The following is a 27,215-nucleotide window of genomic DNA, read 5'->3' on the forward strand; positions in this document are numbered from 1 at the left end:
CCTGGCTAAAAAAACTGGGGAGTGGGGATGGGACAAAGCCAGTAACACATCTCTCTTTGCTCCCAGCAACCGCGTGACAGGAGTCTACGAGCTCAGCCTCTGTCGTGTGGCTGATGCTGGCAGCCCAGGTGGGTGCCACACCCCTGCCCAGGTATTCAGCTGGGGCAGGGAGGCACAGCCAGGCCTTTGGGTTAGGGGCTGTGCGTCTGTCCCCCCAGCTGTGTGTCCATGCCCACAGGCATGCAGAGAAGGCGCCGGCGTGTTCTGGACACCTCTGTAGCCTATGTCCGGGGAGAGGAGAACCTGGCTGGCTGGCGGCCCCGCAGTGACAGCCTCATCCTTGACCATCAGTGGGAGCTGGAGAAACTCAGCCTTCTGCAAGAAGTGAGAGTCTGGGCTAGAAATGGGCTGAAAAATTGCAATTCACAGCTCCACTGGTGCTGGAGAGATCGCCCACCCTGGATAGCACAGCCATCTCGGTTGTGGGAGGAGGCAGGAATGGGACTGTGCTCCTGTGTATTGCTGCTAGCCAGGTCCCAGCAGATCCAAAGCTAAGGAGTAAATGGGGTTAAGGGGGGCCTGGGTATGGGGGAAAGGGCCACCCCTGATTCTGGGTGCTTGTGCTCAGGTGGAGAAGACAAGACACTACCTGTTGCTGCGTGAGAAGCTGGAGACGACCCAGCGCTTGGGCATGGAGACCCTGTCCCCATGTTCCAGTGAAGATTCTGAGTCCCGAAGCACCTCCTGCATCTCCTCCCCACTTTCTGCTGATGGGGCACCTGAAGGCCGCACCTCTCCCCCTGAGACCCCCAGCGAGAGGCAGAAGGAGCTGGCTGTGAAGGTAGCATCCTGCAGCAAACCCAGCTTGCTGGGATGAAGCCAGGAAGTGGCTTCCAACAAGGCGGCTGGGGGTGGTGGGGGGAGAAAGCCCAAGAAGAGTGGAAGGTGGAATGTGCCTCATGCCCCACTGTCCTCTTTTTCTCTCTGCAGTGCTTGCGCCTGCTCACGCACACCTTCAACAGGGAGTACAGCCACAGCCACGTCTGCATTAGCGCCAGTGAGAGCAAGGTACTGCTGCTGCCCCAGGCTCTGCTGGGCTGGTGGGGCCAAGGAGGGGTGTGCGGCTGGCAGGGGAATGGCTGGGTGGGGGCCAGATGGGCACTATGGCATAAGTCATGTCTCCTCTGGGGCGTCTGCTCCCTCTGCTTGCTCTGTTTTTTCCCAGAACCAGTGGCTCTCAGGACTATGCCAGGAGAGGACCCTGCCAGCCAGGGGTCTTGCATCTCCCTGTCTGAGCAGGAGCCTGCTCCTTTGCATGTGCCTGGCTTTGCGCAGAAACTCTAGTTCACACCTCCATTACTCCACAGCTGTCTGAAATGTCTGTGACCTTGATGAGAGACCCTTCCATGCCAGCTCTTGGGGTCACCACTCTCACCCCCTCCTCGACCTGCCCGTCACTGGTGGAAGGATGTTACAACGCCATGGAGGTCAGGTAAGAAGCTGGCTGGGAGGTTCTGGTGAGATATGCCAAACAGAGCAGCTGAATCACCAGGACATGGTCCTTGTCTATGGATGTTCCCTAGCCATCACTCTTCCTACATTCCATCCTCTCCTCCTTCCCCAGACCCCCCCAGGTTTCCTCCAGGGCAGAGAGCCCCGATCTGGAACCTGTGGTAGAAGGAGAGCACAAGAAGTCCCCAGCCCGCCGGCCTGAGGAGGAGAAGGAACCCCAGCGGTTGCTGGTGCCCGACATCCAGGAGATTCGAGTCAGGTAGGAGCAACTGGGGCAGCCACCTATGGGCAGGGAGTACATACCCTACCATTGCCACCTCCTCATGGTCTGTATCCCACCCCTTGATCCATTCTGCAGTCCCATCGTCTCCAAAAAGGGCTACCTGCACTTCCTGGAGCCCCACACCAATGGATGGGTGAAACGCTTCGTGGTGGTCCGGCGTCCATATGTCTACATCTACAACTCAGACAAGGATGCAGTCGAGAGGGCCATACTCAACCTCTCCAAGGCCCAGGTGGAGTACAGTGAGGACCAGCAGGCCATGCTCAAGGTAGGGCACTGGGAGCCAGCCCCACTCTGCGCACCTCATTGAGTGAAGGACTAAGCTCTGGCTCTCCCCTCACAGACCCCGAACACATTTGCGGTGTGCACGGAGCACCGGGGCATCCTGCTGCAGGCAGGCAGTGACAAGGACATGCACGACTGGCTCTACGCTTTCAATCCTCTCCTGGCTGGATCCATAAGGTACCAGGGGCAGCTGGGGGAAGGGGGATGCAGAGAAGCCATTGCTGGGGGGCTGCAGGCTCCCAGTGCTTTCCCTGCTGCAGCCCCCAGCCAGGTGTGGGGAGCATCTCCTGTGCAGAGTTGTGCCTGGACAGGCTTTCAGCTGACAAAACTTGGACCATATTCATTTTGAATTCAGCTCACCCACATTTAAATGCTTCAGTCTAGGGCCAGATTCCAGGTGGTACAGAGGTGTTGTTCTGAGCTCAAAGCAACATTCATGTGCGGTGGCAGGGCCACTGGCCTGTCACTGTTCTTGAGACCATCCCACTGAGTTTTTGGGACTGTTAAGGAAACTTTCCTGTCCAACCATCCTGGAGCCACTCTGGGAGTCACACAGGCACCACCTAAGCTGGGACTGAGGCCCCTTCACAGCAGGTGGCTCCAGTGAGCTGACAGGTGCCTTGCTTGACTTTCTACACTCATCACACACGCTCAGGGCAAGGTATCCTGACTGGCTCAGTCACAGGTTTCCCATAGCGGAGACTCTGACATCTCGAGCCTTAAAATAATTTAATCACAGTGCAATAACAAAATAACATCTGGAGCTGGGTGCCTCTGGGAAAGGACCCTGAACAAAGGAAACCCTGGGCTTTTATACCCTCTTAGTCTAAGGGCACTCTTCCTGTCCCTGTCACTGTGAAGGACTCACAGTGTCCTTCACCTGGCTTTGCCGCAGGTCCCTGTGCCCTTTTTTATGCAAACGATCAGCAGTTCACAGACTCTTGCCTCAGGCTCCCACCCCTGCAGCTCAAATCGAAGCTGCACACCAAGCTACTGCACTGAATGTTTTCATTCCTCAACATGACAATCTCATGGACTTCTTGAGATCACCACAAGTGGCAGGACTAGGGGACTAGGAATAAATGCACAGAAATCTGTGTGCTCTGGCTAAAGAGGCTTTAATTCTATGTCCCTCCAGCTGTCTAGATTCAAGTATCAGCCTGGAGGTAGGACACTGGGAGTCCAGACTTCTCCCTGTCCACATCTCTTAACACCTTTTGTCCCTTGTTTTCCAAATCAGATCCAAGCTGTCCAGAAGGAGAACAGCCCAGATGAGAATCTAACCTGAAAAACACCCTCCACCTCATCCGTCTGCTAACAGGATCAAGATAGCTGATTCTGTCTGAAGACTCCCCATGTTAATATCTGATCTTTCACACCATCTGCTGCCCCAGCTCTCTGCTCCATGGAAGGACCTGTCTTGATTCACAGCTTCACGGGGGAAACTCACTTCTGTTTGTAGCTGCAAAAGCCTGGACCTGTCTGGGCAGGGTCCCTGCGCACGTGCCATCTTCTGCCTGTCTCTCCATGGGTGACCTTCATATCACACCATCTAACACTCCAAAAAAGGTCCTTATCAGAAGGAGGGAGTGAGAAGGGTGGTTTTGGCTAAAAGCTGGTCTTTGATCTAGAGAGATGGGAATGCAGGACAAGCTCAGAGCTGGGAGAGCAGGAGGAATTGCCCTCAGGTGAAGGGAAAGTGGTAATTTATATGTGGGGTTTCCCTAATTTACCGGTGTTTCTGCAAGAGACAGCAGAGTGAGATCAGGTGTCAGTACTTTAAGATTATATTTATAAAGTATTTATTTCTATTTACATCACAAAAATACCCTAAGTTGAGTCCTGGCCCTCAGCCAATGCCTCCCCCAGGCAGGGGAGAGCCTTGCTGGTGGGCTGAGGTTCCGGAGATGCCTTCCCCAGGACATCCCTGGCTTGTGCCTGGCAGCAGCGCAGCTCTCACCCTCACTCTATGCCCTTCCCCAACTATTTGCTTTGCCATCCCCTGCAGCTTAAAACTACTTTTCACCTGAGCAGTGGCCAGACAGCCCCCACCATGTCTTCCCAAAGAAGGCAATTTCTACTTGTCCCATCTACCTCTGGAAGGGAAGAGCCCACAGTTTCAACTGGCCAGGGCACCCATGTCCCTGCAGATGGGTCACTGCACTTTGGAGCTTGGTCCTACTGGAGGGAAATGGAGAGCTCTGGCTATGGCTCTGTCTGTCACACCATGCTGGGCTACCCTTTCCAACCAAAAGCACTTGGGCCACCTCCACTGTTCCAGCCTGGGACCCCCAGGTGTCACATCCAAGGGATTTCCCACTCTTAGGGCAGGATGCCAAGGATCCCAACCCTGGGAGTGTGGAGGTTCAGGTGGAATGGGAAAATTCCCCAGGAGCCATGACTAGGAATGACCATCCCACCCTACAGGATCCTTCTTGTCCTTTCCCAGAAGGGCTTGCACATCTCTTCTTCTCCTAGCAGGATGACAGACTCAAAGCAGATCAAATGGTGTCAGGGTGGGGATGGGGCTTCTTTCTTCTGTTCTAGCTGGTGTTTTCTCACTCTTCCTCTGCTGCAGAAGCAAGCACCCACCTCTTCCCCACCCTGACTCCATCAGCATGTTTATCTGGGGGCTTCTCGCATCAGAGGTGTTTTTGCTGAAAAGACCTCCAGCCATCACTGCTTCCCACCTCCTCCAGCAGCAGGTCTCTCTCTTCTCCCATTTCTCACCCATGGTTAGATGTTTTTGTTCAGGGCTTCCCAAGTGGCCAGCAGCATCTGGCACAGCTCTGTGTTGGAAGCTGAGCATCTTCCTCCGTGCATCTCCCAGGCATCCCCCAGCTCTGCTGTCTCTTGTCCAGCACAGCTGGGCCTTGGCTCTGCCACACCTCCCTGCACTGTCTGTGGGGTGTGCGTGTGTGTGTGTGTGTGTGTGTGTGTGTGTGTGTGGGATGTGGTGCTGTCTTCTCATTATATTCGTGTTGTGGGGGGCACAGATAGGCAGTGACATGGCAGAGGAGTAGAGGTTTGCACTGGCCCCCTTGCTGCATATCAGGCACCCTCTAGCTTGGGCTTCAGGTGACAGAAAGAATTTGGGGATTCTTCTTGAGCACATGCTGGCTCTGCCTGGCCTCGCCACAGCTCCTTGGGCATCTTACCCCATTACTACAGCCCAAATCTCCAGTGGGGCTGCTCCTCTCAGCCCACCTCCCCTGCCCAGGACAAGATCCCCAGCAAACTGGGCTATTTTCCTCTCTGTGATCGTTTTTAGACCTGGAGGCCAACTTGTGCCCTTTACGTATGAAGACATGCCAGCCTGGAGGCACAGAGAGGCTGAGCTGGGACAATGCAGGGTCCCAGGCTGCAACATCCTGGCTCCCGTGCTCTGAGCAAGGACTAGTTGGTACCAACCCAAATTTCAGTGTAAGGGGCTAAGGGTGGAGAAACAGGGGTACCTAAGGGGAGGCTCCTCCAGAACGGAGGCAGCTTCTGGCAGAGACGGGACCAGTGTCTGTCAGGGACCAGACACAGGTCCACTGGCCAGGGCTGTATGGTGCTGCCTGTGCCACAGACAAGACGCAGCCAGCTGAAGGGCATCCTCCAGCCAGAGCCGAACCCTGCCTGAGGTCAGCAAACCTGCAGAGCAGACGGCTCGGCTGGAGGTCGGAGCCGAGGGAAACAGAGCTGCCCGCTGGCTGCGGCACACGGGCCGCTCGTCACCCCGCCAGCAGCGCTCTGACCAGCACCGCGCTGCTCCTCATGGCCCTGCCACGCATCCCCTCGGCAAGGAATGCAAACCGGAGGTTCCAGCACGACTACAAGCCCAGCGGGAAGGGAAATTCCACACGGCAGCGGGTGCCACGGAAGGCAGGCAGGCATCGGCGGGTAGTCGAGAGGAGGAGAGAAGCCGCACTCCCCGCTCTCCGGTTCCCGCCGGCGCTCCCTGCCGTGTGCCAGGGGGGGCAGTACTGCGGGTCTTGGCCGTCCGTGCGCACGTGAGGCTTGTTCGGTTCTGAAATAAATGTCGCATTTAACGCAATTCCCGTGCACTGAGCGTCCTCTCCGGGGCTGGTGGGGGGGCAGCGGGGAGCGGGGCGGGAACGGAGCGGGCACTCCTGAGGGAGCGCCCCCTGGCGGTCCTGCTCAACCCGGCGGGGCAGGGGGCGGGGTGACGGCACTGACTGACAGCGAGACTCCGCTCGCGATTGGTGGAGAGGACGGGTACGTTCTTTGTGGGCGGGGCCAGCGCGGTGCTTCCGCTGCCGCCGAGGCGCGGGCGCATTTCCGGCCCTCCGCGGGTGCGGATTGGGCCGGCGCCGGGGCGGGCGGGAGCGAGCGGCGGCGGCGATGGATCTGTTCGGGGACCTGCCCGAGCCTGGCGCCGCCGCGGGTGAGGCCGCGACCCGCTCGGGCCCGCGCTGTCCGCCCGGCCCTGGCCCGCGGCCTCACCTGACGGGCTGCGGGCCCCGCCGGGCCTGCTGCAGCTGAGCCGTGGGCAGCGTGGCTCCGCGCGCTGCCAGGCCGCCGCCACAGGGAGCCTGAGGGGCAAGGGGGAGGATGAGGGGACGGGTTAAAAATCGCTGGAGAAATGGCCGGGTTTGGTGGGTTTTGTGGTTTTCTTTTCCTCTGGGACTTGCTGCAGTTTAGACCGTGGTTTTGCATGTTCTGTATGAACTGCAGTTCCCTGCGGTTTGAAGCATGTTGGAGCCTTTCCCCTCACTGTGCTGCTGAGGGATGTTAATGCGGGTTTAGTGGATTGCTAGCAAAAAAAAAAAAAAACAACCAAAAACCTGTTCTCAAGACAAAAGTTCACCTCAGCCCCGTGCAGGTGGTTATTTTGCTTGTGTAGCAGCTGCTAAAATTACTGTAAAGCTCTCCTGGTTTACCATAGCTGTGCTGGCTTGGGGATGGTCCTTTCAGAACAGTTCCCCCCAGGAGTGCCTGTACTGTTTCCTTACTCTGGCCTGGTGCCTTGCAGGGAAAGATGCCCATAAAGGGCCTCTGCTGTTTGATGATCTCCCACCATCCAGCAGTGCTGACTCAGGTATGGGTGCTCTGTTCCTGCCATTAGTTTGGTTTTCTGTGTTTTCTGCATCAGCATCTCTTTCAGATGAAATGTGTGTAAATCATGTTCTTTGTTAGATAGAATAAAGACAGTGGGGTTATCAGTGCTGGTATGCAGACCAGCTGCATCCTGTTTGGTTTTTTATAACCAGGGTATTATAGATGTTCCACATATATTCTATAAAACATTCTTTAAAAATGTTCTCTGGAACAAAGGCAAAGCCTGGATTTGCCCAACTAGTAACGGAAGTAGGAATTTGGTTCTCTTTGGTAAACTGACATAATTTCTTCACCTCAGGAGAGACATAGGCAAAGCATTATTCCCTGAAAGGAACAAAAATATGTAGTTATTTTTATCTGCTTCTTGTGCTCCAGGAAAAGAAGGCTCTTTGCTCTTCGATGGTCTCCCACCAGCCAGCAGCAGTGACCCAGGTAAAGAGCTGTGTCCCTCATCAGCCTCTGCTGAGCCACCCTTCTCTGAGAAAAGCCCACGATGTGTTGCATTGGATGCAAAGCAAGTTAACCCGGTGCTTATTTCTCCAGTCCAGATAGGCTGACACTTGTCATGGCTGTGCCCCCATTGTTTAAATCAGGGTTCTGAATCTTAAAATTAGGCCTGTTCCCAGAAGTACATTATTGACTTTTGGGGAGCCTTGTTCTCTGAAAGCTCCCTGCTTTGGGAGGGGAAGTGCCTGGCTGCAGCCACTGCCCTGGCTGCTTTTCTGCTGTAGGCATAGGCTGCCTCCTTGTTCCTTGCTGAAAATGGCTTCAAACCCAGACTGCTGCCCTGGCAAGGCTTTCTGCATGCAGCCATGTGCTTGCTGTCACCTGGGGGGATAATTCACTATACCCATAGGAGCCTAAATCTCCAGAAGAAAAAAGCCAGAGTTCTGACATCAGGTTTTGCTTGCTAGCTTTAATTTGTAGCCTTCTTCTGAACCCTTTAAAAAAATGCACATTCAGAGTAATAAAATAAGTTTACTTGCATTGTTGTGGGTAGAGATCATAGAGGATAATAATAATAATATTAATAATGTATAAATGTTCCAGCCTGTAACATTAACTTCCTGAGCAATTAACTGCAAAAAAAAAACCCCAAAAAACAACAACAAACCCCCCCAAAAAAAACAACCTGATAGCTAAGGAATAAAGCCTGTGGGTTGTTCAGTAATAACTGTAGTCACTTAATGCTGTGTGTGTTAGCCTGCACTCCTGAGTGTGCTTTGGTATAGAAGGACTTGCTGCTGAATTTATGCAAGTAAAACAGTCCTGAATCACTTGAGCCATCTGCATTTTTGCTTTCTTTCAGCCTCCAGTGCTACTAAGCAAGTCTCATCAGCAGGGAGCCAAGAGAAAGGGCAGAAGAGAAAGTCCGTGGAGGAAGAGGAAGAGAAGAATGGCAGGGAAGAACTTGTGGAAAAGAAAGTTTGTAAAGGTTTTCAGACAGTTTGAAAACAAATGTACTAAATTTGTACTTTTGGCGTTGGGCTGAGTAAGTCCAGAACAAAGCTAAGCTTTGGTTCTTCAGTCTGCTTGCCTTTTCAGTCTCTTGTAGGAAAAAAACTGTTGCAGGGGTCTGTGGGAGCTCCTAGAGCTTCCTGTCTTTATCTGCTTCCTTCACCTGGACCTTCTTACCGTCCCTGCTGAAGCCAGCAGGAGCTGAGCAGCAAGCACCTCAGCACTGGCAGGATAAGTGTTCCTGCTGCCAAGAGAGAGATTGGGTGTGGAACCTCTGTAAGGCTGGATCCACACCTCTTTCTTTTGCCACATCCACAGATCTCTCTGCTGGCTGCTAAGGATGCCAGAGTGGGGATGAGACAGGCTTGTTACATGCAGGGCCTTCAGTGCCTGCGTGCTGCGTTGCAGCTTGGGGAGTAATATGTGTTCAGGGGTACAAAGGAAAGGACATGTCCCTGGAACATCAGACCTGGATTTCCTGTCCTTAGTGCACTCTTTAAAGCTGTGCTTTACTTAATCTGCAGGTTCAGTGCCACATGCTTCCCCTGCCCCTGTTTGGTAAGAGTCCTGCCTGATGGCCAGCAGTCCCGCTTAGCTACAGCTGCCTGCTGAAATGAGGGCAGGCTGCTTTTAGAGTTGCTGACCTTGGGGACCCATAAAAACCCATGTTACGAAATAAACATGTCCTGTTCAGCAGCAGATGATAGATGTTTTCTTCCAGGATGAGGGCTGCACTGCCAGGACAGTAGTCTGAAAGCTGAGAACTTACTGGTTTTTAGGCTGAGCTGAGGATATGGGGGAGTTTGATTTGCATCTGTGTGTCTGCTTTGTTCCCCTTTAGGATCAGTGGGCATTCTTGGACTGAAGGGTTATGTGGCAGAGAGAAAAGGTGAGAGAGAAGATATGCAGGATGCACATGTCATCTTAAATGATATCACTGAGGAATGCCGGCCTCTGCCCTCCCAAATGTAAGTGGGCCTCAACTGCCACAACAGCCATCCTGGGGGTGAGGGAGCTCCAGCTTGCTTCAGCTCTGCCCATGGGGTGATCCTTTTTGCTTTGAACAGCTGATGCTCTGTCTGCCTGTCTTGGGGTGCATGGTCTGGGCTTGGTTTGGGGTAAATTATCGGCTAGCTGTGTTCCCAGGCAATTCACAGGGCTGCTGTGTACAAAAATCTCCCTTTGAGGGGTGCTTAGTGGATTCAGTCACTGACTTTACAAGGACCATGAAGGCCCAATAACTCTGGATGTTGATCCTCTATTACCCAAATGTAAGTGGGTATGTAAAATTAAAATGTTCTCAAGCATCACCCTGATACTAGTACTGTCCCAAGAGGTTTGTGTTCTAAGAGATCCAAGTTTTTTGTCTGTAGCATAGTTGGGACAAGTTTAGGCATGGAAAGTTCTGTAGGATTGGCTAGACTGATGTCTATAGTGCTGGAGAGTTGCAGTGTCCTTGAGGTAAAATGTTTGTCTGCTTTTATGTTAAGTTGAGGTCTGTAAACACTTTAGCCCTTCATTTTCTTGAGGAGTGGAAAATTACAAGAAAGTTCTCAGCTCAGTGCTGGAACATGTAAACCATGTTAATGCTGAATATGTGAGCTCAGAGACCTGCTACCTTTTGTGCATTGGAGTGCAGGATTTTCAGTCTGGCTGACACAGGGCAGGATACTATGGACAGGAATGTACTCAGTCCCATTCCCTGGCAATGGCCTTTCTTAGCCTCTTTCTGCTACTTTTTGTTCCCTCACAGCACACGAGTCTCGTACTTTGCAGTTTTTGATGGCCACGGGGGAGTCCGAGCCTCAAAATTTGCGGCACAGAATCTGCACCAAAACCTGATTAAGAAATTTCCTAAAGGTGAGAGGAGTGGAAAAAGGACAGTGGAAGGAGGACAACCATCACCTTTTCTGCTTTGGCAGTGGATAAGGGAAACTGATCTGTTTGGGTGTAGTCCTGCAGTACCCATCCCTTATTCCCAGAGGGCTTGTGAGATTGCTGTCTCCTGGGGAAGAAGGCTGGAAGCCTTTTTGGCAGTGCTACATCGAGTGTGAAAAATATTCCTATGGTGGAGAGATTTGTCATAAACTCTCCATATACACTACTGCATAGATTTCTGGTAGGGTAAGCCCAGGATGTGCCCAGCTGCTCTGCAGAGTCCAAGAGATGCACTGCCTGACTGAATGTTGGATGGAGCAAAGGGACAGACTAGGATAGATCAGTTTTACTTGGAGCTTAGTTGTTGTTTTCTGTGACAGGTGAGGTAGCCAGCGTGGAGAAAACTGTGAAGAGATGCCTTCTGGACACCTTCAAACACACAGATGAAGAGTTTCTAAAGCAGGCATCCAGCCAGTAAGTGCAAATACTTTCTGTTCATTTGTATTTCTTAGTGTGCATCTCTGAGGTCTGAGTTGTGAGCAGGGCAGAGGAAACCTTCCTTATGTCATGCCTGTGCTTTGGCAAAACTCCACAGAGCTCCACTGTGCCAGGGTGTGACTGTGTCAGCTAAGTGCTTGCTAGAGCTAGACCATGGCATGTTCTGGTCTTACTCTGTGGTAAGCAGTCTGTAGGATCGCTTAGACTGAATTGCACGTTCCTCATGAAGGAAGGAAGCCAAAGAGGTCCAAGGCCCACCTCTGTCCTTATCAGAGCATCTCGTTTGCCTTCTTTTTAAAGACTTGTCACATGCTGCCTGAGATGGGGTCTCTGTTGGTGGCATCAGTGTGTGGCAGGAGGGATCTGTAGAGGCCACTAAGCTTTCTTTAGAGCTGTGCTTGCCGGGCTGGAACACATCCCTGAGGCAGCTTTTAATGCCCTGTGTTGAAAGACCTACGTCTCCCAATGTAGATTTAAATCTTGCTTTCTTCAACTCTTTAGAAAACAGAGATGTTGATGAAGAATGTCCCTCCATGGGGTAAATGCCAACCTGTCTTGCAGCTGGGTGTGGAGTGCCAAGCACCCTGACCTCTCAGTCTCTGCTGAACTGACACACCGGCTGTGTGGACTAGGGAAGATGTAGATTGCATTTCAATGCAGTCACTTTGTTACCAATCCTTTACACACATTTGGTTTGTTTTTTTTAATGTTATTATTTCACAGTGACACCTCTGTCACAGGTGGAGAGATTGTTGATGCATTTGATTCTGTGATTCCCTGAAAACTTTCAATTTTAAGTAAATTGCAAACTAGCTCAGTCTCTTAAGCATGATCAGAACAATAAGTCCAACCAGGCAAAAAGAAGATGCTTTCTTGAGTCTGTCACAATAATGTCTTTCTCAAACCAGCATCTGGTCAAAAACATGAGTTATGGCAAAGGCATTACAAAGGATCACAAGCAATATCTGTGAAATGAATCATGTTCATTCAGCCACACCTTCAAAGTAAGGAAAAACTGGGGGCAGTATGTCTAGAAATTAGTCTCTCAAACCTAGTTCCAGTGAAGAATGGCATCATAGCCAGGCTTTTTTGTGGACAGGTCTAGTCTGGCAGCTGTAATCTAAGAAATGCTTCTCATTTTACCTAGAGCTCTAGAGATAAAAGCTTAACTACAGGAAGTGAAATAGGAGGAGAGTGACTGAGCCAGTGGTGGTGCTGCTGAGGTGGGGGAGGGGGCAGGGATACTGTCATAAAAGGAAGGAAAATGTAAGCAAAAAAGAAGGCATTTCTGCTGCATAGTTGTCTGTACCTTCCTTTTGCTGCAAAGAAGAAGCTTCCTAAGGAGGAATGTGGAGTGCTCGTGATGCTATAGCTTTTGGGCAGCCATCAGGGCTGAGCCTGTTCTGCTCACCTACAAGGTGTCCTGGGAGCTGAGTGTGAGGAAGAGTTGGTGTGAGAGTGGTGGTTGGTAGTATTTACACCAGCTGGGCATTTGCTGTGCATTCAGAAATCTGTAGTCTGTGTAGTTCTTCTGTCCTTGTATAGCTTTATCACCAACCTGAGCTGCTAGCAGGCAGCTGCTGTGGGCTTGTGCTACCTGATTGTTGTGTGGTGGCACAGGACACTACTTTGACTCCCCAAGAACACTCTGTAACTTAACTTCTTGAGTGTTGTTTTTCCCCTTTAGTAATCTCTTTTTTATTCACTTCAGGAAGCCAGCATGGAAGGATGGCTCCACAGCTACTTGTGTCTTAGCTGTTGACAATATTCTCTACATAGCCAACCTTGGGGACAGCCGGGTAAGCAGAATGGAGACCACTGATGGGATCTTTATTCTGCCCAGAGCTTTGTGGGCTTGTTTGTTTGTTTGGGATGTCTGAGTTGTCGTGAGCTACTCAACTGTTCCTACAAAGCATCTTGTTTTTGGTGGGTACAGAGTACTTCTGTGTTGTCTCCTGTAGTGTAAAACAGTGGTGTGTGAAAGCTCTCTCTTGATGATGCTAAATATCTCACAGTATCAAGAATACCTATGACAATCATCTGGTCCAACTGCCTGATCAATTCAGGGGAGCCCTAGACTTACACCATTGTTCAAATGCCTCTTAAGCACTGACAGTCTGGGGCATCAACCGCCTCTCCAGGAAGCCTGGTGCAGTATTTGATTATATACTCTGTAAAGAAACACTTCCTAATGCCCAGCCTGAGCCTCCCCTGGCCCTGCTTTGGGTTCAGCATTCCCATGAGATCAGCATTTCCCTTTCCATGCCCCCTCCTCAGGAAGCTGCAGAGGGGGCTAAGGTTGTACCTCAGCCTCCTTCTCTCCAACCCAGACAAACCCAGAGCCCTCAGCCTCCTCCCAGGTCACTTTCCAGCCCCAGCACCAGCGTGGTTTTCCTCTTCTGGACACACTCCAGCACCTTCCCATCACCTCTAATGCTGGAGTGCTGTGGGTGAGGCTGCCCCGGTGCTGAGCACAGCCAGACCCTCCTCTCTCCCACCCCGCTGGCCACGCTGTGTTGGGTGCCCCCAGGATGCCATTTGCCCTCCTGGTGACGGTTCCCACTGAGCTGCTGCCAACCAGCACCCCCAGATCCTTCCAGCAGGGCTCCCTGGCCGCTCCTCTCCCAGCTTGCACTCGTGCTCGGTGCTGCTCCACCCTGGGCACAGAATCCAGCACTCAGTGATTCTGTGCCACTGGCACTGCCCAGTGGTGCATCTGTGCAGATCCCTCTGCAAGGCCTCTTGTCCCTCCAGAGACTCCACAGCACTCCCAGTTTGGTGTCATCAGCAAACTTGGGAATGTTACATTCGACTCTTACATCCAGATCACTGATAAAAGTACTGAGCAGCACCTCCTGCCTAGCAATGAGCCCTGAGAAACTCCATTGGCCACCAGTCTCTGGCCTGATGTAGGACCATTCACTACAGTTTGGGGCTCTCTCTCAGGAAGATGTGCAGTTGTGTTGTTGTTTGATGATGGGCTTTTGTCAGCACAGGCGATTCTGTGTCGTTACAACGAGGAGAGTCAGAAGCACACAGCCTTAAGCCTCAGTAAGGAGCATAACCCCACCCAGTATGAGGAGCGTATGCGGATACAAAAAGCTGGGGGAAACGTCAGGTAAGTGCCTGAGGGTGTGAGCAGGCTAATCTAAACCCTATCCTGATTTTGGGCCTGAGCATTGAGGTTTACAAGTTTCCTAAGCCCAGTATGCATCCTAGTTGAGAGAACCTGTTGCTGCCTGTGGGAAGCGCAGTGGTGCCTGAGGCCTATAAGGATTCAACTTGATGGTTGGTTGATGGTTGCCAGGGGCTTAGGATGGCCAAGGCAGGACCCATGTGAAAGCCTGGCAGTGGGATACCAGCATAGGCATGCTTAAGCTTGAGCTACAGATTTGGATCTACAGAGCTAGATTGGATTGTTGAAGAAGTTACTGCTTTCTGCACACTGTGATGCTGAACGGAACTCATTTCCTTGCAGCATGACTCCTCTCTCCTTGTCTTGTGAGAGGGGGCATGGTTTGAGAGAGCACAAAAAGCCCTCAATGTCAGTTGGTGTTGCTCCCCTGGGGTTGGCTGATGCACTGAGGCTCTCTGCATTGGGAGGGAGTTTTCTGGAGCCAAAATATGATTATTTTAATGTTCCTGTGCAAAAAGGATTGCATGGTTGTTTTGGGAGCGGGTGCCAAACACAACAGCTGAGTCTTATTTCCCTGGCTAGGTTCTCTCTCTTCTTTGAAGGCTGTCTCTTGATTTAGTGGCATCCTCACAAAGAGAGGATTCAGTGCAGGTGAAGTATCTTCATTCCTGTGGAGGCAAAATGTACCCAGGGTGGAGAGAGGTGGGCTCAGTTCTGTTATGCTGCCGTGTCTGGAGCGCTTTGTTCCCCTTATCTCTGGGGAGCACATGCTGCTGCTTACGCTTAGCACTGATCTCTCTTTGCACATGGCAAAGAGATGGCCCCAGTGTCTGTTAGTTCCTTTCAGTCCCTGACTGCCTGGGAGCCTCTCCCACTGCTTGCAGTTCAATATTTTGGGCCCAAGAGATAAGCCACAAAGTGTGTGAGCATCAGATCTCTTCTCTGTGACATGCCTTGCTTCTTGCTTGTATCTCAAGTGGGGCTGCTTGGACTAGGAGATGAATGAGCTTTCTGTATTCCCAGAGGGCACAGAAGAGCCTTTTTGGGAGAAGATGCTTGATTGTTGGAAAGGTGAAGTGTGAGAAGCTGTTTCTCTAGGGAGCTCAGTTAATTAGAAAAGCTTAACAAACCAGAGCTGTTTCCTAAGGGGTGTTGTAATTTAGGTTTCACAGAACTGCTTGCTGCAATCAGTGGTTGGCCCAGAGATCAGGAGCTGAATGTGTCCTGTTTCTCACTCCTGGGAACTGCCTGCAGCTGAGCCAGTCTGTAGGGGTTGGTGTCCTCAGACAGGACACAGGAGGGGCTGCTGACTCAGATTTCTTGCCTCTGCCACTCTGCTTCTAGTGAAGAGCAGTGTACTGGACATCACTTGCCAAAAAATAATCTCTATTCAAACTATGCCCCTGGGACTTCAGCTCACATATAACTTACTGCCCCAGTTTGCTAGGCTAAGCAGGACTTGAGTTAGGACAGGGTGACACAAAACAGCCTTGAAGTCTCCTCACTTCATTTCCTCCTCCCCCTCACTTGTTTCCCAGAGCTTCACACAAACATACAGAAAGGGAAGAGACTTTGAAGGGAAGATTTAAACTTGCTGGGGAAGTGGCTTATCATTTGTACAAGCAGATGGATGCACAAAGTGTCCCCATCAGGCAGTGCAGTGAAATACACATGTGGGGAGGGCTCTGAGTGTTTCCTTTCCTTGTGCAGGGATGGAAGAGTCCTGGGAGTGCTGGAGGTTTCCCGCTCCATTGGGGATGGCCAGTACAAACGCTGTGGTGTTATCTCTGTGCCAGATATCAAACGCTGCCAACTCACACACAATGACAGGTAAAGTTTACCCTTGCATGGGGGGTTGTCTGTCCCAGTTCTGCTCAGCAGAAGCTGCACGTTTGCTCTGCTGTGAGAGCCAAGGCACTTCAGACTGATCTCCCCCAGAATTAGAGGATGCTCGTACTGCTTAAGTCTCTCTGCTTCTGTTCTTTATCAGAACAGTGAGATAATGCTGCTGCTCTGCCAAGATACTGTGAAGGCTCCTCTTGGAGGAGCCAGCCTCATAGCAATAGCATACACAGGCTTTAGATGTCCTCTGTGCTTTGATTAGGTTCACAAACCAGTGTTCAAGCAGTTAAGGCTTGAGTTCTTGGGTCTCCATTCTGTCCAAGAGTTGTTTCTAGCAGCTGTAGTGCCCATAAACACTGTTGCATTCAGCTCTGATATTTGAAGATTTGAGATACTTTTCCATGATATGATTGGCAACGACAAATTGTAGTGAGCTTTTGTGTCAGTATGGCCCTGCAGACTCAGAGGTGAGAGTGTAACCCAGTACTGGTGCTTTTTCTGGGATTAGAGTTCTGTATCAAGTGATCCACGAAAATATTTCTAAAGATACTCTTGAGTATCAAGCACTGAAATGATGTCTTCAGAGGCATGTGCATGCAGACTGACCACTTCTGTAGGTTGTTTGTAGTTTTCTTTGTCCTGGTGGCTCTGGTTAATACAATTCCCTGTGCAGGCAGGGAGTGCACAGCAGGCTGTCTTCCCATCTAAGAGGGATATTGTCCTTGCCTTGGGCTTTGTATCTCCTCAACTTTCTGCAGCCTGTGTCAGAGTTTTTGTTGTGTCATATGCTTTTCTTTTGAATTTGGATATTTAAATTACCACATACCTCAGTAGTGTAGAAATTTAAAGTGATACATGAGGGATTCAGCTTTGTTTCTCTATTTCCTTGCATTAGCTGCTTCACAGGGAAAACACATGAATGGAAAGGACTCTAAGGAGAGAACCAGTTCTTAGAGAAACAATGGAGCATTTGGCCAGGATCATATGTGATCTTGCCAGTGTTGTGGGACAGCCAGGATGTCCTGATCTAGGTCTTACATTAGTTACCTGTCTCTTTGTCCTGTATTTTGAATTGAGGAATGAATGGTAGGTCTCAAGGGATTTTCAGATGAGCTTTTATGGCATCTTCCCTTTGGGTCCGAGCATGGATGTTCATAAAATAGATTGGAGGGATTTGCAAGCTGGGAAGCCAAAAATTCAGCCTTGGAACGTGTCTTCACTTGATTTCCAGGTTCATTCTGATAGCGTGTGATGGCCTCTTTAAAGTCTTTTCACCAGAAGAAGCTGTGAACTTCATTGTGTCCTGCCTGGAGGTGAGGAGAAGGTGGCATGGGGGCTGGGTTTGTCAGTTTGTCAGTGCAGAGGGCATGAGATGACTTCTGCCAGAGTATCCTCCCTTATTGCCTGGGTTGTCTGTGTTTGTTTTGCTTTCCAGTGCTTGGAAAATACAATGTACATACCTTGTCTGGGAGCAGTCAAATTCCTTTGTCCCAACAGGATAAGAATATCCAGATGAGAGAAGGGAAGCTGGAAGCAGATGCTCGGTATGAGGCTGCCTGTAACAGACTGGCCAACAAGGCAGTGCAGCGAGGCTCGGCCGACAACGTCACGGTCATGGTGGTCCGGATAGAGCACTGAGGGATGAGGTGTGCTGGATGGAAGGAAAGGGAGAGGTCTGTGTGCATGCATGTGTGGCTGGGAGAGGGTGGGTCCTGCTGGATGCTCTTCAGTGTAAATAAAGATGGGTTTTTTTCTAAGAGGTTTAGCTCACTTAGCTGGTAGGGTTGAATGTCTTTGCAAATGCAGTAAATTCATTTGGCAGGGGTGCTAGCAAGAAGCATTTGGAGGCATGAGCCCTGCCAGCTGTTTGAAATGGGACAGTTCTGCTGTCAATATCCTTGAGCTTTGTGCAAGACCCTGGGAGAGTCCAGAATTCCAGGACTCAATGGGAGCTCCCAGACAGGCTGTACCATACAGACTGCGAGGTACTCTAGGCCATCAGCTTGGGATGTGGTATGGGCTGTCCTCTTCACACTTTCAGTAGTGTGTAGGAAGTAGGAAATCTTTTGAGGTTGCCTGCAGCTGAGGGGCACAAACACACCTTCCAGAGCAGCAGCATGCCTTGCCTGTGCTTGCAGAACATGTTGGAGTTTTACCACAATATTGGTATGGAAAAAATGGCCAGAGTTTGCTCCTAATGCTTTTTGGAAAAAGTGTTTTCACCAAATGGACTGGCCAGGCAGCTGAGCTGCAGGCAGGCTCTGTGCTTGTCTGTGCTATCTGAGGAGAAGGCCTTGCAGGTTTTAGGTACTAATAAGTGTCTGGTGTCTCATCCTCAGTGCCTCTACCAGCTGTTGCTGCAGTCAGTGTGCTGTTTTCCAGAGAAAATTTGGCTGAAGATCAAGTGACAGAATGAAAGCTAAATGGACTCGGCTACCTAAGCACTTAAGTTTCCAATTTCCCACCCTGTGTATGAGGGGGGCAGGGAGTGAGGTGAGCTGAGGGCTCTGCACTGTGGTTGTCTCCTTGTTCTGATGAGGCACAGCTATGGTCCCAGGGGAAGGGGGCAGGGTGTTTTGTGCATAGCCCTGTGCAGAGCTGCGAGGCTTCCTTGGCTCCTTTCTGTGTTCTGTATCCCTGGAACTTTAGGAGATGGTCCCAGCTCCTGGGCTGTTGCTGGAGCACACGATGGCTGTCCTGTTTGGGACAGGTGGCCTGACCATCCTACTTCTATTTCTGCTCCGGGAGTAGTCAGCTACACTTCATGGCCTTAGTTTGAGGGTGCACACTGACTCTCTGCAGAGGGCTAAGGAAGGAAGTGGCCCTCTTGGCATAAATTTTGGGTAGTGCTTGTCCTCTGCCAGCTTATTCTGCTTGCAGCCATTCCTGTGTACTCTGATGTAAGGTTGCACTGCAGGATGAGCTGAGAGGGAGTGCCTTTGTAAGCAGCATACTCCTGTTTCTACTCTTGAAAGGCAAATTTGGAGAGCCCAGACATAGTGTGGAGTTGCTTCTGTTTCTGGCAAAAGAAACCCTGATGGCAAATTTCAGAAAGGTAATTTCTCTTCTCAGCTCCCCCTTTTTCTACCTCTTATACTGTGCCATGCTGCAAGAGCTGAGCCATGCTCACAGCTCAGGAGTTCCTTCCAGGGGGCCACTCTGAATTCCAGTGCAAGAGCTGCTGAGAGGAATGTTAGCTTATCCTTCTCTGACTGCTTTCCCTCCCCCTCCCTCCTCTTGCAACACTGCTTTTCTGCCTTTTAGAAAAAGTTCTGAAAGCACAGCTCCAGCTAGGATTGGAATATGCAAATGTTATGGTATAGTTAATTACCATAAAATGACCATTTTTCATGGCAAAGGGGAAAAGGAAGGAGCAGGTCTTACCATGCTTGAGAGTAGACAGACGGGTAGAAAAGCAGGCTCAGCCCCAGCTTTAGCAGAAGTAAAACAAACCATTTAATTTCATGGTAAGACAGGGTCTGCAGGAGGTTTCCTGAAAAGGCACTCTCCTTGCCTCAGTGCTCAGCAGCATCCTGCTACTGAGGAGAGCTCCAGGACCACTTCAGGGTGGTGTCACGATCCACAAGGTGGGATTCGTGATGTGGTTCTTTTATTTGATCTTAGAGTACAAAAGGTTATCAGCACACTAGGGACTCAAACAGTAAAACACACTTTATTGAGTGCTCATCAGCACTAATATGTGATAAAGGGAAAAGAAGAGAAAGCAAAGTATAGGAAAAAGAGAGTAAGGGGGATTATAGCTACCAATGCCGAAGTCCTCTCAGCCATCTGTTGACACAGAGTCTTCCGTTTCCCTCAGAGAAAGTAGTCACTTTTTCTGTTTCAAAGCAAGGGGCAGTTGGCCAAGAGGAGGGGAGTTTCACAGGCCATTGTGATAAGACCCATTGCTCTGTGAAGCAGGTGTGAGGTACAGAACAGGCTACCCCTCCCCAGTCCCTGCTCAGCAGCAGGAACAAGGCAGCCCAGCAAACACCTGCAAACAATCACAATTGTATAGGTGGAGCACACCTTCAAACAGTCACTTAGCAAGCATCCACCTCAACCAGGCCAGAACCCCTGCACAAAAGTTCCCTGGGGTCTTCAGGGTCTAGGTCTCTGTTCTTGTGATGGTCCTGAGGCAAATGAGGGAATCTTGGGATAGTCTCTTACAGGTGAACCATGCACAAGTGCTCTGCAGGCAGTTCTCTCCCTTGGGGCTGACAGAGCTTCTGTCCTCTTCCCACGCTTTAATTACCCTTTGAGTACCTCTCTTAATTAGCTTTTTCAGTTTTGTGATCAAGCACACTGGACTCTTGGTATCTCACCTGCACAGGACAGCTCACAGCTGGGCAAGTCCTGCTTCCAGACACTTCTCTACCTTCTTAGGTATGGGTAGTAGGAAGAGAGGCAGCTGATCAGAGCAAGGCTCATTGTGTGTGGGGACTGGGAGGTGCTACCATGGCCAAGTTCTACAGCTGGGCAGGAGCTGTGCCAGGAGACTGCTGCCCACCTGATCAGCTCAGGTGATGAGGCACGGGGGTGGGGGGGTGAAGCACAGCATTGCTCTCAGAGACAAGTTCTCTTTGCTTTGGGAGAAGTTAGCATTGAGTCAGCATCCCCCTCCTCCCCAGACCCAAACACCCCTACCCATAAATTGCTGCATTAACAGCTCCTTCACCAGGCTCCTCAAGGAGATGCAGCCCTGGAGATGGGCAGGCGGGTCCTGGGACATCCCTGGGAGAAGGTGGGGCTGGGTACAGCTCAGGCTATCTTGCAGTGTTGCTGGCACGACTTAGGCAGTGCTACTAGGAAATCAAACGCTCGGCTTTCCTGGTGCTTCTCCTGCAGCCCTGGCGTGGTCACGTAGGCCTGTGCCCATCCTCAGCTCAGGCAGCTATCGCAGCCAGAGCAAAGAGTGTATCTGCTGTCCACAGCCTGGGCCCTGTGCCACAGGCAGGGAGTGCCTGCTGTGGAGAGTCACAGGACAGGAATTTGCTTTAATTGAATGTGGAGCATTATTGGGACTTTGCTTTGATGATTAGTGCAAAGGATGTTTGCTCCTGCCAGCAAACCTTCACTGCTCATAGCCTGCAGGACAGCTAAAGCAATAGATAATAATAGATAATAATCTGGCTTGGGCTGCTGAGACTAAGTGTGGGCAGGGAATTCCAGTAAGGGAAAAAGTGGATGTGTGGGGCTTTTTACAGGCACAGTGGGAGCTGAGCCCTAGGGACAAGGCAACCATCTGCTGCCACTGTCAGCAGTGTTTTCCAAGATAAACTTTTAGGCCTAGCCTTTAGATAAAAGTGAATGCATTTATGTCCTAGTCAGGCTGCTTTATTATTATCATCATCATCTTCTTCATGATCTTTTGTCCATCTTTGGCTGGTTCTGCAGCACAAGCAATATCAGACCAGACTGCAGCTTCCTGCATGAGCAAATGTTCTTTCTTAGGCTTGGTGCTGAGCAGGGGAGACACCATGGTGGCTGGCAGAGGTTCAGCGTGGTGCCTCTTCACACTCCCAGCAGAACAGCACTGAAATCGGAACCACTTTGAACTGTGAGGGGAAAGCCTGCCGAGTTGTCCACGAAAACGGAGGCATACTGCCCAGCCTGGGGGGAGAGAGGGATCAGCAGGGCCAGGACACCTCCCCTGGGCACCAGAGCCAAGGAGAGAGCTGTCCCCTGCACACAGGAAGCAAGAGCTGGAGGAGCTGCCCCTACCCTTCCTTCTGGGAAAAGAGCAGCACAGCGCCTTTAGGGGCAGCCCAGCCATGGTCTGTGCCATAGTGCCCTAGCAGAGCTCTGCCCTGACTGCCTTTGGGGTTTGGAGGTCACCTGAGAAGCAGACCTGATGCCCAGCCCATGGAAGGCACCTTCCTCCCAGGGCTGTCACCAGTGGGGCTGGCACCACTAACCTGCAGGTAAAGGGTGCCCGTGACAGAGATGGTGAAAAGGTCCCCACTGTTCCCCAGCTGAGATACAGTCTCCAGATTGCTGCAGAAGAGGGACAGTAGTGGTGGGGGGAGCAGGTCCCTCCTTTACCAGGGATGCTGGACTCCTTCCCTCCTCCCTGCCCAGGGTTCCTGGCCTTGCTGTGCCATACCTGTTGTGCTGGCAGCGGGACTGCACACAGATCAGCACCCGCAGGCGGCTCCCTCGCCATCCCTGGCCCTTCCTCTGCGGCTCCCTGTGTGCTGTGACAGAGCAGGGGGTGACAGCCATCCCAGCCTGCACTGGCAGGGCCATGGCCTGGCTGAGGGCTCACCAATGTGCAGCGTGCTGGTGAAGGCGTAGTACCCTGCAATCGGGGCCTTGTACTGCCCACTGGTCAGGTTCAGCCCCGGGCCACGGTGGAACATCCCCTCCCTCTCTGGCTGGAAGAGGGAATGGCTGGAGTTAGAGGAGTCCCTGTGCCAGGGTAGGTGCCCCTGCACACAGGGAAAAGGGGCAGGCTGGGCACTTACAATGTAGAACAACCCCAGCTCCTGCCACATCTTCTGCTCCACAGTGATGTCTTCACGCGTTCGGCAACGGAAGGCTGCTTCCACACGGTGCTGGACTCCGCCCCGGAGGTTGCCTTTTCTGCTTTCCTCCTCCTTACGCCCTTCCCCAGCTGTCCTGCACAGCTTTGCCATGCCTGACCCCAAACCCCACCGGAGTCTGACGTTAGGAAGGGAACCTTCACCTTCCCCAACTCTGCTGCCCAGCCCTGCTTTGCCTTGTCCTGCTGTCCCCCACAGCTCCCACCTTGGCTCCCCCACCCCGGTACCTCTGAGCAGGAGCTGCAGCTCCCTCAGCAGCTCCTCCGGCATCCTGGGGGAGGCCGGGGCAGCCGAGGTTGGTTTTTCCGGAGAGCCGGCGCCTGCTGGGGCCGTGCGAGCCCCGCTCCGGCCGCGGCCTCGCTCGCCGTTTCCCGGCCCGGAGCTCCCGGCCAGCAGCATCCACGCCTGCCGGGGATCCACGGGGGCAGCTCCGGGCCCCGCACGGCCCGCGGCTGTTCCCGGAGCCAGCGGCCGCTCCCGGGCTGCTCGCGGGGGTTCGGTGCCCGTGCCGGTGGCGCAGAGGAGCGCCAGGCACAGCTCCGGCAGCCGCATCCCGCCGCTACCGCTACCGGCCCCGCCTCGCTGCCGGGCTCTGCCCTCGGCTCCCGGGGACCTCCCTGCGGGTAAAACCTCGCGTGGGCCGCGGGGAGCAGCGCCCCTGGGACCGGAGACGCCCACCCAGCCCTGGGGCTCCTCAGCGCGGCGTGTTTTTAAACGCTTCGAAAATCTTTAGTGTTTTGGAGGGGGAAAAAGGTTCTTAAAAAGCCACAAACCCACAAACGAAAAGGAGAGAGCGTTAACCAAAGCGTGTTTATAAGGAAAAGCCTTTTCCCTGCATTAGTAGGGGAGAACATGCTCCTGGTGCCCCAGCCAGCCTGGCACGGGCCTTTCCACCCCTCACTCGTCAATCTGCCCCAACAGGCAGCAGAAAAAGGGGAGCATGGCTGCATAGGGTGATGGGCATCACTGAGGCTCCCCTACCACCCATGGTCACCCTGGAAAGGTTCTGTCCACTTGGAGGTGTCCATGAAGATGGAGGAGGAGCTGTGGAAGAGCCAGAGACAGGGCAGGGAGCCCTCGCACGTCCAGAGGTCCTTGGTGCAGTCATACACCTCCATTTCTACCTGGTAGTCTCCATCCATGCCCTTCCAGTGGCCACCGGTGACAAAGAGCCGGTCACCCACTGCCACCATCCCACCATTCTCATGAAGTGTGTGTAGGAGTTGCACCTGTGTGAGGGACAGGGTGAGATGTGCAGGGACTCCTTGGTGACCTCCTACTCCCACCACAGATGACAGTGACATGTCTACCCCATCTTCTGTGAGGTTTAAGGGCTTCTGGTGCCTCACACATGTGATGGGGAGAAAGGGAGGAAGAAATGGGGGCAGCCTCAGCTCTGCAGGTGTTAATAGAGCCAAGGGATGAGTGGGTAGGAGGGAGAGTGCTGGCACTGAGGGGAAGCAGCTGGGAACACCATCCCCATGTCCTTGGGAGACTGATCGTGCCTGATCCCACATCCCACCTTCTGCCAGATGTTGGCCTCTGGGTTGTACACATGGACCTTCTTGGTGTTATCCCCGATGAGGTAGATGAGCCCACGAAGGGTGGCACAGCGTGGGGCTGACAGGTACTTGGGGATGAAGGGAGATGTGATCACACTCCACAGATCTGCAAGGAGCTGTCATTAGCAGTGCATCCCACCCTTGGCTCTCGATGCAGCTGCCAGTTGCTGAAAAAAGCATTGCTATTTCAGGGGGAATTTGAAAGGGAGGAGGCAGACCAGGCAGGCAGACTGGCACCCACAGTCCCCATCCCAGTGGAAGGTCGTGCATAAAGAATAGTGGGGGGTGGGGACGTGGTTTGTAGCCGCTCTGTGGGATGGGAAAGAGTCCACTTGAGGAGGTGGCATTGTCACAGGACGTCAGCAGCCTCCCCCACCCCACTGCCTCAGAGATTCCACTGCACTGAACCTCAGGCCAGGGCTGTCGGACATCTGTGACTCGAGTCCATGCTGCTAACAGCCACGCTCCCGGGGCTCCACAGCCAGCACCACACCCTGCCAGCACCTGCTCACATCCCACAGGACCATGCCTGGCAGTCTGGGGGGGGGGTCACCTGCCTGGGGGTCCCCCTCAGCCCCTCTCCCAGGGACAACACTGGTGGGGTGTGGCAGCAGGGTCAGCTCTCACCTTGAACAGGGTTGTAGCACTGCAGAGTGAGTGCGTTGTACTTGACGGCGCAGGAGCCCACCAGGTAGAGCTTGCCCAAGCAGCTGGCAGCTGCAAAATTGCTCACGTACTTGAGGGCTGGGCTGATGGCACACCAGCTCTTGTTGTACGGGTCATAGCGCTCCACCTCCACCACATCCACTGTTGTCCCTGCAGGGTGACAGGACACTGCAGCCACCCTGCTGCTCTCATGGACCCCCACCCTAGCAACACCCACAGGGTCTTTGCAGCCTTACCCCCGATGACGTAGATCTCACCATTGAGGACAGCGCTGGTGTGGTTTGTCCGGGCTCTCAGCATGGAAGCGATGGGTTTCCAGACACCATCCCTGGGGCAGAAGCACCAGGCCTGCGTTGTTGACCACGTGTCATTCTGGGACCCTCGGGAGCCACCTAGAGACAGACGGGTCAGGTGGCCACCGTCTCCCAAGTGCAGCTGTCCCTGGGTATTCTTTGCCAGTGGCCAGATTTGCCCAAGTAGAGAGTAAGGAGAGGATTTTGCTCAGAGAGGAGCCTCTGGGCCCCACATCTGTGCTTCATGCTCATGTCATTGTCCTCTGTCCTCCACCCCTGCTCCTCGAAGCCCCCACCCTGCACCAGCAGCCCTGGCACTGACCTGTGACGTACACATCGTTGTTCAGAGCCACCAGGGAAAAGCCCCATTTGTTGTAGTCAGGGAAGTCAGGCAGAGCCATCCATTGCCCTGAAATCCAGCAGAGCCAAGCAATGACCCCACAGCCAGCCATGGCACTTTCTAAGCCACCCCTGTTTCCACCCATCCCAACCCAACCAGTGTCTCTCTAAACTGACACTAGTTTGGGAAGAGATGGCTTTGGGGTAGACAGATGGTTAATTAGCATAAATGGAGGTGGAGGAAATGGGGGGCACTTACTGCTTTTGGGGTTGTAGAAGGCAAAGTTCCTGGTGGCAGACGGCATTTCCAGCCCCCTCTCCTCATCCTCACCATCCTCCAGCACACGGCCACCAACCACCACCAGCACCTCTTCTAGCTTCTGTGGTGGGCTTGGGGGGTTCTTCAGGGCACCGGTGCCACTCTGCCCCTGACGAAGAGGCCGGGGAGGGGCCATCAGGCTCCTCCTTTCCAGCTCAGGGAGTGGCATTTAGGGGAAGGGGGTACCCACCATGGTGCGGGATCGGGCAATGAGGCCCTTGCTGGCATCTGAGTCACGAACAAGAGGCTCAGTGGCAAGGAGGTTCTGCAGGTACTGGTCAGGCAGCGAGACAAGGTGGGTCAGCTCCAGCAGCTCCGGCAGGAACTGGGCTCGGGATCCCGGGTCGTGGCGCACCCAGCGCAGGACAGCCTCAACCAGGCTCCGCTCCTCCTGCACCTGCAGCTGGTCATTGGAGAGGTAGACAGCTAACCTCTCCTTGGAGAGCTGGAGGAACTCCTCCTGAAGAGAGACGGCTTCAAAGTTCTCCTGCAAGAAAGACCAGGCCTTGGAGGAGACCTCAGGGCAGCCGTGGCTCTCACCAAACTCACAGATACCTAGGCAGTTGGTGGCATCCATCTGCTGCCGGAGGTAGCGGCTGCAAACTTTCTGGATAGCAGGGAAGTGGAGCTGGCTGGAGGTTCGCATCAGCCCCTCCACGTTGCCCTGGTTGATGGTGACCTTCCCCGTGTAGGCAAAATCAAGCAGCATCTCCAGGGCACTGGGATCGACTTCCTTTAGCTCCACCCGTGCTGCGATGCTCTCAGCAAAGTCACCAGAGAACATGGCATAGAAGTAGTGGCTGCAGAGGGCCAGGACGCCTCGGTGGCAGGGAAACTCCCGCCCTCCCGCCACCAGCGTCACGTCGGCCAGTTTGGGGTTGGTGCGGAACTGCTGCAGCCCCTCCAGCACGCCCTGGGCGTGCGAAGGCAGGCAGAAGTCAAAGTCGTCCATGTTCCTCACCATGGTGCCGGGGACGGCCGTGGGGCCTGGCAGGCGGGCAATGCCCAAGCAGCGGGAGGCGAGGGTGTCCCTGCTAGGAAAAGGCGACCGTGTCTCCCTCTCCCCCTGCCGCGACACCCTCCCCCCTTCCCAGTGCCCGAGTCACGGACAGCAGCGACGGCACAAGCGCTTCCCACAGCCCCCCCCTCCCACGGTGGCGGTGTTTTCTCCTCACCACGCTACAGCTGCCCTGTCGGGACGGCCACCGGCCTTTTGGGGATGATTTTCGGGGTGATTTGGGGCGGTCGCTCCCGCTCTCAGCAGTGCTCCCCAGGCCGGCGGGCGGGGAGGGAGCGCGGTCCCGGCGCAGGGACACGCCGCTCCACACGGGATCAGCCGGGACCAGGGGCCCTCGCTATTTTTAGGCGGCACCTGGACACTGCTCCCCCCTCTTAAAGGCACCGCACGGGCAGAGCTCTCGCCGCCGTCCATCCTCGTCGTTGTCCCATCCCGCAACACCGCTGCCTTTAGGAAATCCTTCCCCTCGCGGAGGGGTCGGGTGGCCAGCGAGCCTGGACGGACAGCTCGCACAGGA

At 53.1% G+C, this 27,215-nt stretch overlaps 4 protein-coding genes across 29 annotated transcripts in view; 2 read left to right on the top strand and 2 right to left on the bottom strand.

Moving 5' to 3' along the window:
- The window catches only part of KIF1A (kinesin family member 1A), a 41,399-nt gene extending 35,280 nt beyond the window's left edge, over nt 1-6,119 (top strand). For all 23 annotated transcript variants that reach the window (XM_088060980.1, XM_088060981.1, XM_088060983.1 and 20 more), the window contains 9 exons: nt 67-128; nt 239-384; nt 629-841; nt 991-1,068; nt 1,368-1,492; nt 1,625-1,771; nt 1,871-2,063; nt 2,139-2,257; nt 3,321-6,119. In XM_088060980.1, the coding sequence (XP_087917106.1) occupies nt 67-128; nt 239-384; nt 629-841; nt 991-1,068; nt 1,368-1,492; nt 1,625-1,771; nt 1,871-2,063; nt 2,139-2,257; nt 3,321-3,363 (1,126 nt within the window). In that variant the 3' untranslated portion in view covers nt 3,364-6,119. The remainder of the gene's footprint in view (nt 1-66; nt 129-238; nt 385-628; nt 842-990; nt 1,069-1,367; nt 1,493-1,624; nt 1,772-1,870; nt 2,064-2,138; nt 2,258-3,320) is intronic.
- Nucleotides 6,120-6,352: 233 nt separating this feature from the next.
- Nucleotides 6,353-17,698, top strand: ILKAP (ILK associated serine/threonine phosphatase). 3 transcript variants are annotated; one of them, XM_005529627.3, is made up of 12 exons: nt 6,353-6,470; nt 7,059-7,124; nt 7,520-7,576; nt 8,454-8,579; nt 9,444-9,570; nt 10,356-10,462; nt 10,861-10,954; nt 12,690-12,777; nt 13,975-14,096; nt 15,825-15,944; nt 17,188-17,269; nt 17,454-17,698. In XM_005529627.3, the coding sequence occupies exons 1-12, from the start codon at nt 6,428-6,430 to the stop codon at nt 17,592-17,594; spliced, it is 1,173 nt and encodes a 390-aa protein (XP_005529684.1). In that variant the 5' UTR covers nt 6,353-6,427; the 3' UTR covers nt 17,595-17,698. The 3 variants fall into 3 exon arrangements, with proteins under 3 accessions (XP_005529684.1, XP_014113836.1, XP_014113837.1); XM_014258361.2 differs by having other exon boundaries at nt 9,444-9,491; nt 10,379-10,462; XM_014258362.2 differs by lacking the exon at nt 15,825-15,944.
- A 3,441-nt stretch (nt 17,699-21,139) lies between these two features.
- ERFE (erythroferrone) lies at nt 21,140-23,053 on the bottom strand. Its single transcript, XM_005529655.3, has 6 exons — nt 22,729-23,053; nt 22,424-22,596; nt 22,225-22,333; nt 22,063-22,153; nt 21,875-21,953; nt 21,140-21,569 (listed from the first exon to the last, which is right to left on the bottom strand). Exons 1-6 carry the CDS (start codon nt 23,051-23,053, stop codon nt 21,471-21,473), a joined length of 876 nt encoding a protein of 291 aa, XP_005529712.1. The 3' UTR covers nt 21,140-21,470.
- A 239-nt stretch (nt 23,054-23,292) lies between these two features.
- On the bottom strand, nt 23,293-27,182 carry KLHL30 (kelch like family member 30). Of its 2 annotated transcripts, none has more exons than XM_088061335.1 (8): nt 26,856-27,182; nt 25,871-26,711; nt 25,621-25,789; nt 25,345-25,431; nt 24,966-25,121; nt 24,691-24,879; nt 24,024-24,169; nt 23,293-23,730 (listed from the first exon to the last, which is right to left on the bottom strand). In XM_088061335.1, exons 1-8 carry the CDS (start codon nt 27,110-27,112, stop codon nt 23,479-23,481), a joined length of 2,097 nt encoding a protein of 698 aa, XP_087917461.1. In that variant the 5' UTR covers nt 27,113-27,182; the 3' UTR covers nt 23,293-23,478. The 2 variants fall into 2 exon arrangements, with proteins under 2 accessions (XP_087917461.1, XP_005529683.2); XM_005529626.3 differs by having other exon boundaries at nt 25,871-26,714.
- Between the last annotated feature and the right edge of the window lie 33 nt (nt 27,183-27,215).

The sequence above is a fragment of the Pseudopodoces humilis genome, chromosome 11 (genome assembly GCF_049639895.1).
Source record: "Pseudopodoces humilis isolate 2021_Gansu_Grassland_sample_001 chromosome 11, ASM4963989v1, whole genome shotgun sequence".
Taxonomy (NCBI): Eukaryota; Metazoa; Chordata; class Aves; order Passeriformes; family Paridae; genus Pseudopodoces; species Pseudopodoces humilis.

What these genes read in the sequence shown, in the direction of transcription:
- ERFE (XM_005529655.3), bottom strand. Translation starts at nt 23,053, where the DNA reads ATGCGGCTGCCGGAGCTGTGCCTGGCGCTCCTCTGCGCCACCGGCACG. An exon ending in CACCAGCACGCTGCACATTG is followed by an intron (nt 22,154 to 22,224) that starts GTGAGCCCTCAG and finishes GCTCTGTCACAG; the next exon opens with CACACAGGGAGCCGCAGAGG. An exon ending in TCCCGCTGCCAGCACAACAG is followed by an intron (nt 21,954 to 22,062) that starts GTATGGCACAGC and finishes CCTCTTCTGCAG; the next exon opens with CAATCTGGAGACTGTATCTC.
- ILKAP (XM_005529627.3), top strand. Translation starts at nt 6,428, where the DNA reads ATGGATCTGTTCGGGGACCTGCCCGAGCCTGGCGCCGCCGCGG. An exon ending in GGAAAAGAAAGTTTGTAAAG is followed by an intron (nt 8,580 to 9,443) that starts GTTTTCAGACAG and finishes GTTCCCCTTTAG; the next exon opens with GATCAGTGGGCATTCTTGGA. An exon ending in CAACTCACACACAATGACAG is followed by an intron (nt 15,945 to 17,187) that starts GTAAAGTTTACC and finishes CTTGATTTCCAG; the next exon opens with GTTCATTCTGATAGCGTGTG.
- KLHL30 (XM_005529626.3), bottom strand. Translation starts at nt 27,112, where the DNA reads ATGGACGGCGGCGAGAGCTCTGCCCGTGCGGTGCCTTTAAGAGGGGGG. An exon ending in CAACGATGTGTACGTCACAG is followed by an intron (nt 25,122 to 25,344) that starts GTCAGTGCCAGG and finishes GTCTGTCTCTAG; the next exon opens with GTGGCTCCCGAGGGTCCCAG. An exon ending in AGGCCAACATCTGGCAGAAG is followed by an intron (nt 23,731 to 24,023) that starts GTGGGATGTGGG and finishes TCCCTCACACAG; the next exon opens with GTGCAACTCCTACACACACT.